Raw genomic sequence first — 8,968 nt, 5'->3', positions numbered from 1 at the left:
GCACATGACTGTCCCCTAATAGCTGTCCTTTTCACTTTTGTGTGAGGTAAAGGGTACAACACACTACTAGAGGCCCTATCCCATCTTCTGTTTCACTCCTAGAGACCATATGTGAAATTTAATACCTGCCTAAATTTACTGCATTTGTAATTTTTCAGATGAGGTTTTTTTTTTTTTTACCTTTAAGTACACTTACAGCATTTCTCTAGGGTGAATCCTGACTTAAGAAATACGTTACTTATTTTGTTTCAAAATAGAGATTTTATGTATTGAACTACCAACGGGATGCTAAGATATATTTAGCCTTAATTATCAACCTTAGAACTTTGGGGGGAATTAACATCAGTTACCAAACCAGATTGTCTCTAGAGCGACTGCCTTTTGGTGGCTCAGATTCTTCATGTTTCCCTCACGCCCCTGCATTTGGAGGGCTGCACACCGGGCAACCAAGTTGGTATTGAAGAGCTGAATGTCTTAGCTGTAGATGACCAGGAAGTAACCCTAATAAACCAACTAGATTATTTCTCAAGAGTGCTAAAATTAGGGCAGTCTCTCTCTCTCTCACACACACACAAACACACACACACACACACACACACACACTCTTTCTCTGGTCAGAACTGTTATCCCTGGAACAGTTTCTACCACTGGGATGGAAAAGCAACAGAGAACATGGGCATGCAGGATGGAGGGAAAAAGAAAACAAAACCAGCAGAATATGGGGGAAGTAAGGGACAGACAGTCTGGAAAATTTTAGTTCTTGGTTTTAGTCCTATCTGTCTTTGGCATCCTTAGAACATTTCAGTGTAATGGTTTCCTTTTTAGCTCAAACTCTTTCAAATTCCTTTCTCCCACTTGTAATTAAAACAGTTCCAAGTAGTATAATCTCCCAGTCACACCACTGGCACAAGAAAGCACAGACTGGTTGCCAGTATTTTGCTCATACTCTGAGACTGATCTATATTAACTGCAACTTTCCCAAAGAACCCGAGATGATAGCTCTGCAGGTAAATGCACAATATAGGGAGGCGGTGGCTCGCCCTTTACCTCCTCCTGCTTCAACTCTCTGAGCAGTCTCTCTGGCAGTGCCGTATCCTCCAAGCCTGCTCAGTTCTGCAGGCAGCTCGGGCTTGGCTCATTTATCAAAACTGTCTGGTTTCTGTTCCCTGACTGGCCAAAGTGATTTTTGCTCCTTTGGCTACAGGAAAGTGGAAAGGAACGAATGGGCAGAAAATTAGGAAAAGTTGAAAAGTGTGAAGGATGGAAGAAGCAAGGGAAGCAGATTATGAAAAGGGAGGTCATGCGAAAGCAAAGAGTGTGGGGTTGGTCAGAAATAAAGGCCAACAGGTGGAAGTAATAAGAAATGAGAGTAAACTAAATAAGGGAGAATGCAGAGTCCACTGGATGCATAGGAAAACTGCATGTTCACTCTTCCTTACTCTCTGGCCTCACTTCTGATTTTTTCAGTCAAAAGATGTTATTCCTTAATGGCTTTAATCTCAACAGGTGTTCAAACCTTCTCTACCTACTCTAAATATGGGCACCCCAGCCTTTCCCTCAACCCTGGTTGGACATTAGAATCACTTGGGCGATGTTTTTAAAATGCTGACACCTGGGCTCCACATCAGGCCACATATATCAGAACCTTTGGAAGCGTGACCCAGCACTGATATTTTTTTTTTATTGAAGTATAGTTGATTTACAATGTTGTGTTAGTTTCAGGTGTATAGCAAAGTGATTCAGTTATACGTATCTATTCTTCTTCAGATTCTTTTCCATTGTAGGTTATTACAAGATATTGAATATCGTTCCCTGTACTATACACTAGGACCTTGTTGTTTATCTATGTTATATATAAAGTATTGATAGTTTGTATCTGTTAATCCCATATTCCTAACTTATCCAATTTATCTCTCCCCCACCCGTTTCCCCTTTAGTAACCATAAGTTTGTTTTCTGCGTCTGACAGCACTAGTATTTTAAAATGCTGCCCAGCTGCCCGCTTCCTACTTCCTTCGTCCAGAACCATACAAAAACTCTATTATATTTCTTCTGCCTCAAATTTCTTCAGCTATTGTCACTCATATGTTCTTCCTTCCCTATGACCTTAGAGGAAAATTGTCTGCTGTCCTTTCCAAGATAATGCTCTCGTGTGCGTCCACTACCTTCTATTTGCGATATTAACTTGCTTTATTGTCACTTCTCTTTCTCATTTCAATTTCTCCCTTTTCTTAACCTAAAAACTGCCCCAGACAGCTTCTCATTAAGGAAAACTTCTCTTTACCCAACTTCCTCTCCTGGTAGCAATTCTTCTTCATTATATTCACTATCAAATTTCTTCTTCCACGCTCTTATGCATTGTCCTCCTGTTTCACGTTTCAACATAGTTTTCACCGTCAACTCCAGTGACACTGCTCACTCAAAGACGAACGATGACTCTGGTGCTCTGGTCCCTCGACTTGCCTTGGTCCTTGTTCAACACAACCTTCCTACACTAGGTTCCTCTGGTCTTCCTGATGCTCTGCCCTATCTCTCTTGCCTTTGCCTAAAATGCTGTATCTGCCTCCTCCTATCCGTCCCCCGAAGTCTCACCCCTCTTTTAAATCTCATTTCAAATGTTCCCTCATCCATAAAGCTTTCATGTCATAGAATCCTCACATCATAGAATCAACCTCTACAGCTATTAACAGCAATTCTTCCCTTCATAATTAATCATTTAAGGTGTTTTAAATGCTACCTTAGAAAAACTGTTATCTAATTTTTTGTAATAAAACTTAATTTTTTTTTTTTTTCATAAAGAAATACTAACAATTCTGGGAGGTCTATTTGGATGTGAGGAGTAGGAAAGGCATAAGGGTCAAGGTTGGTTCCCAGGTGTCTGGCTTGAGCAAACAACCTTTGAAAAGGAACATGTTAAAGGAGTGAGAAATGGAAATTAACTAATTTTAGAGCAGGTCCATATGCAAAATGCCTGAGGGTCATACAGACTCATAAGTGAGATAAACACATAAAGTTTTGTTGGTGTTGAGGCCATGGAAGTAAGTCTGTTTCTCTGTTGAAAGCATTCAAAGTGAGAAGTGGTTCAGGACAGAAGCTTGCAGACACCAATACTTGAGAATAAGACAAAGGAAGAGATTCCAGCTTCCTATTTAGCTAAAACTTATATAACGGACAAAATCAAATACTTTTAAACACTTGGTACCATGTAGATAGATTGCAACTTTCATTATGCTTATTTTATACACAAAACAGAGCACTGTTGAATGATGAAAGGAAATTAAGTCAGTCTAGCAGGAGCTGTGTTCATCACAAAGTCGCTCTAGTTGTTTGTTTCCTGCCTCACCCCCACCCAGAACCTTTGCTTGTAACTCTGCCTGTGGTGAAGTTTTCTATTTCTTCCAATAGAAGCTAGCAACTCCAAAATATTTGGTCCTATCCTTTGGGACAGTCCCTGTCCCCAGAAAAACCTAGGAACGGTAAGTGCGTGAAGCCTTAAATGCCTGTTGAAAGTGTGGCTACACGTCTGCTAGAGAATTTTCACAAGTTAACAGCAACAACAACCGTTACAGAAAATAAATATAAGAGATTCTCTTGGGAATAAAATAACCTATTTCCTTAAGTATGATTACATCTTCTCGGCTTTGAAGGCTTCTCTGATATATCATCATCCTTAACATTTTAGGAACATCTTATGCGTCAGACGTTGTGCTAAGTGCTTTACTCCTTATAACAACTCAGTTATGATCATTTTAAAAAGCAGAAACTGAGGTTTAGAACAAGTTACCAGAGGTCGCATCATTATTAAACACCTACAATAGTTACCATATGTAAATACAATCCAAGAGTCCCTAACCATCACAACTACGGTGATCGTTATGTTCAGGTTATGGTTAGTTTATGTTTGTGTTTCTCAAACTTGTTTATGCCATTTGTGCATTTTATTCTCATTATGTGACTTCATTATGGGAATAAGTGATATAGAAGGGTTAAAGAAAGTATGTTGTTTGATGAAAACAAAGTTGAATGAATTTACAAACAACACTGTAAAGATGGATTGCTGAACACTGCTGTTGAATTAGGTATGGGCAAGACAATAAAATTTCTAAAACTTTATGCAGCATTCAAATTGCTTTTCAAGTCTCTAAACTCTTGTTTCACATGTTTTCTTTTTTGAAATTGAGATTTAATGATATATACATTATGTTATTTGGTGTTTGCATGCATTGTGAAATGATCACCATAATAAGTCTAGTTAACACCCATCCCCACAAATAGTTACAATGTTTTTTCTTGTGATAGGGACTTCTGAGATCTATTCTCTTAGCAACTTTCAAATATGCAATACAGTATTATTAACTATAATCACCATGCTGGACATTATATCCTCATGACTTATTTTACTTTTTTAACAGCTAGAATTGGGCACTAGATATTGCATTATGATTGTGGTTTATGAGAAATAAAAAGTAGGCACTGCAATCAGCAGATACACACCCAAAGGAAATGTGTTGGCACGACATCAAATGAACATGCCTTTGTAAGTTTTAAATTTAAACAAAATATTTACAGTATACATGTATCACTTTTTATGACTCACAGCTTTAATCAGCTTTTTTGATGACGTGCCCAACCACTGGTCCCATGGCAAGGCTTCTACCAAACACATAATGCTGCAGTGTTCACAGTGGATCACTTGCTATCACATCTGTCTTCTAACTAGCTTGTGAACTCCTTGATGACAGCATCAGTGATCTCCCAATTATTATATATGACTTTGAAATATATCTTAGTATTTAATCTTTTAATAAAAAATGTCTGATAATCTGACAACTTGCAATAGCCTCAAGATAAAATCAAGCGTTTTGCAATATTGATCCCAGGGAAGCTTAGGCACTCAATGCCCACGTTCTCTACCTAATACACAGCTGCCTTTCTCTTTTCTAAATAGTATTTCTATATATCTTGAAACAGTAAATAATTGGTTTAATCTGAAACATGCCCTCTGCCCCCCATTTAAAATTCCCAGGTGATATAGGGGAGGAACCCAGTATTTATTATACACCTACTACATGGTAGAAATGGGTTAGGTACTTTACATGACATTTCATTGTTATAGCAACACTGCATGGTAGATATTATTACACTCATTTTACAGATGAGAAAACTAAAATGCCAAGGAGAGAAGTAATCACTCAGCATTACATATAAAATAGGGATTCAAACACAAGTTTGTCTAATTCCAGATTCTACAATCATTCTGATGTACTGTGGTACTTATGTCACCAAAGAATAATTACATAACAAGGGTAAATAACAGTAAGAATTTCAAGGGAATCGATTTTTGCACAACCTGCTTGTATTTATTTATTTAATTGATTTATTACATTGTTTTAAAGGGTCATTTAAAGGATCTCTTGCTGTTTTTTAAATAGGCCTTTAAAGGCTACAGCTTTAAAGAGAAATGATTTGCTTATTCTGACAATAGGAGTATCTTAATCCATAAATGTTACGACTGTGTAAACCTTGTCTAAAGAAAGAGATAGACTTGATAGATAGATAGATAGAGACAGACAGGGAGAGGGAGAAAAGGAAGGGAGGGAGGGAGGGAGGGAGGGAGGGGAAAAAAAGAAAGAAAGAAAGGAAGAGGGCTTCCCTAGTGGTACAGTGGTTGAGAGTCCACCTGTCGATGCAGGGGACACGGGTTCGTGCCCCGGTCCGGGAAGATCTCACGTGCCGTGGAGCGGCTGAGCCCGTGAGCCATGGCCGCTGAGCCTGCGCGTCCGGAGCCTGTGCTCCGCAACGGGAGAGGCCACAACAGTGAGAGGCCCGCGAACAGAAAAAAAAAAGAAAGAAAGGAAGGAAGAGAAAGAAAGAAGGGAGGGAGAGAGGAGGAAGGAAGGAAGGAAGAGAAAGAAAGAGAAAAAGAGAAAGAGAAACAAAGAAAAGAAAAAGAAAAATTAATTTGCAGGGCATTTATATTGGATATATAGTCTATATACAAACATATATACATATACACGTTCATACCTAAATATGTACATTTCAACTTATGTTGCCACTTTTCTAGGCCAGATGGTTTTATATTATATTCATATATGAGCACATGTGTGTCTCTATAAATTCTCTACCTGCAACTCTAAGAATTTGCTACAATGTGCTACATAAAATACATAGAAATTCCTGTGAGCATCTATCTGTGATTTCACACTATTACATCATGCCAGGAACTCCATCTACCCCTCTGCGTTCCACTGGGTGCACTCAATTTTGTTTCCAGCAAAAGTTGTGTCATGGACTCATCATGCAAGGTTGACAGTCCAGAAAATAACTTGTTTTGATGAGCAGCCCATCTCTCACATCTCATCAGTCCTCTTGAGCCTTTATGAAATGCTGTTGAACCACTGTGAACACAACCAGTAGCAGGTTCCTGGTGACACATTTTTTGTATGTGTGTAGGAGAGAAAGAAGATTCAGGCATAGAATAAATTCAGCCCTCCTCTGTGTTTTTCAGACCAACAACAGGGGTGGCCCACTTAACTCCCATTGTTGTCTCTCTAACAATGAGTGGGGAGAAGTTCTTCCTTTCTGTGATAAAAGTTCTACTCAAAGAAGTACTCTACTGAGAGTAGGCCTAAATATTACGGATTTCTGTTTTTGCCCTGCACCAATATGCATATTCTATTAGTAAATGAATAAAACATTATTTATTTTTTAAAGTTTATAATTTTTTAATGGTAACTTTTATATATATTTTAAATTAATTTATTTTTGGCTGCATTGGGTCTTTGTTGTTGCATGTGGGCTTCTCATTGTGGTGGCTTCTCTTGTTGTGGAACACGGGCTCTAGGCACGCGGTCTTCAGCAGTTGTGGCACGCGGGCTCAATAGTTGTGGCTTGTGGGCTCTAGAGCTCAGGCTCAGTAGTTGTGGTGCATGGGCTTAGTTGCTCCATGGCATGGGGGATCTTCCCCGACCAGGGCTCGAACTCGTGTCCCCTGTATTGGCAGGTGGATTCTTAACCACTGTGCCATCAAGGAAGTCCCCAAAAACATATTGTAGAGGGGTAAAGTTACCAACCCTTGGGGAGGAAAGTGACTTGGATAATGAAAATGCCACCAGGCACTTAACTCCAGCAACTCGGGCAGGGACAATTATAATTTATCACCAGAAAGCATACTAAGATGCAGAATACATAATCATCTCATCAGGAAGCCGGGAACAGTGGCGAAACTCATTTGAATTAAGAACCAAAAAATGTTATTAGTCTCAAGGAAATTATAAGGTGTGAAACAATCAGTAAAACTGAGATAAATGCTAACAGCCCTTCCAGAGGTAATGTTAATTTGGGGCGGGGGGCGATTCAAGTCTGTAACTATCAAAGGGTTAAAAAATGTACCACAACTTTAGGAGTAAGAATGGCTTGTTAGGGATGTATACATACTTGAAAGAGAATAAAATTTTCTACTTTGCTTTCTTTCAGAGGGCTATGTATTTTCATATCACCACTATAAAAATCAAATTATTTCCGTTTGCTGAGAGCCTAAAAGTACCTCACCCAGGGTCTAAGCTTCATTCAGTGCACAGCGTTTAGGTTTTCTCTGCTATAGTCAAATTTTCTTTTGTTTTTAAGGGACTCTGTGTTATGTATAAACCACACTATGCTCTTTTTTAGACTGAACTGGGAGCTACGCTAAAAATGTAGTATCTGGCACACTTTAATAGCACTGGATCCTTTTCAACCATTTTCACATGTGCTTTTGCAGGAGACTAGCCCTGGGTAGGGGAAGAAAGAGCAGTCCTTTTTGTCCCATGCATTCTCCAGGAAGAATTTCTTAATCAATGCCTCACCCCACAGGGCTTGCAGCATCTCTCAATGGTCCAGCCTAGCACTAGGTGAGCATCCGTGGGCACAGCGTGGACAAACCAGCTCCCTTTCCTTTCTCTCCTCAGTGCAGACAAGCCAGGATGTAACTTCCAAAATGAATCATTCTTCAAAACAACAAAAATAAGCAAAGGAACTTTTCCTCAGCTTCTGCTAAGGTGCTCGGTCCTTCCGAGGAAGCTAAGGCTGCGTTGGGGTGAGGCCCTCACTTCATCCGGCGACTAGCACCACGCCCGGCAGACCCTGCCTAGCCCTCGCCCGCACCATGGCCTCCATCTCGGAGCTCGCCTGCATCTACTCGGCCCTCATCCTACACGATGATGAGGTGACAGTCACGGAGGATAAGATCAATGCCCTCATTAAAGCAGCCGGTGTAAATGTTGAACCTTTCTGGCCAGGCTTGTTTGCAAAGGCTTTGGCCAATGTCAACATTGGGAGCCTCATCTGCAATGTGGGGGCAGGTGGACCTGCCCCAGCAGCTGGTGCTACGCCAGCAGGAGGTCCTGCCCCCTCCACTACTGCTGACCCAGCTGAGGAGAAGAAAGTGGAAGCAAAGAAAGAAGAATCTGAAGAGTCTGAGGATGACATGCGCTTTGGTCTTTTTGACTAAACCTTTAGTAGCACGTTCAATAAAAAGCTGAGTTCTTTAAAAATAATAATAAGCAAAGGAAATGCAAAACTATAAAGATAAATGATATTAGTATAAAGTGGAAGTGTCCAATCTAGGACATCTGAAGCCTGCAAAGAAACAATGGTGGCAAAGGAGAAAAAACATAAGAGTTAAGCTAACTCATCTTGCTATAAAGTCTTTTGCTATAAAGGTTTTTTTGGTCTTACACTGGTTATTTGTGCTTGGATATGGTATGTATACTGAAGACCCTCCATTTTTGTTGTAATGTGTTTTTGTTTTATTGAATTTTTAAATTTAATTTAATTTATTTATTTTTTGTACAGCAGGTTATTAGTTATGTTTTATACATATTAGTTTATACAAGTCAATCCCAGTCCTCAATTCATCCCACAACCTCCCCTCCCCACTTTCCCCTCTTGGTGTCCATTCACTTGTTCTCTACATCTGTGTCTCTATT

The 8,968-nt window shown here is 39.7% G+C and overlaps 1 protein-coding gene across 2 annotated transcripts; it reads left to right on the top strand.

The window, feature by feature from the left end:
* The first annotated feature begins 8,035 nt into the window (after positions 1-8,035).
* Positions 8,036-8,490, top strand: LOC116759498 (60S acidic ribosomal protein P1-like). 2 transcript variants are annotated; one of them, XM_032643336.1, is made up of 2 exons: positions 8,036-8,216; positions 8,292-8,490. In XM_032643336.1, exons 1-2 carry the CDS (start codon positions 8,146-8,148, stop codon positions 8,488-8,490), a joined length of 270 nt encoding a protein of 89 aa, XP_032499227.1. In that variant the 5' UTR covers positions 8,036-8,145. The 2 variants fall into 2 exon arrangements, with proteins under 2 accessions (XP_032499227.1, XP_032499226.1); XM_032643335.1 differs by having other exon boundaries at positions 8,036-8,490.
* The last annotated feature ends 478 nt before the right edge of the window (positions 8,491-8,968 follow it).

This window comes from Phocoena sinus, chromosome 9 (genome assembly GCF_008692025.1).
Source record: "Phocoena sinus isolate mPhoSin1 chromosome 9, mPhoSin1.pri, whole genome shotgun sequence".
Lineage (NCBI taxonomy): Eukaryota > Metazoa > Chordata > Mammalia > Artiodactyla > Phocoenidae > Phocoena > Phocoena sinus.
This window is presented reverse-complemented; position numbering and strand designations above follow the sequence as displayed.

Bases quoted from the DNA above. Each gene is read 5' to 3' on its own strand.
- LOC116759498 (XM_032643335.1), top strand. From the start codon at position 8,146: ATGGCCTCCATCTCGGAGCTCGCCTGCATCTACTCGGCCCTCATCCTA.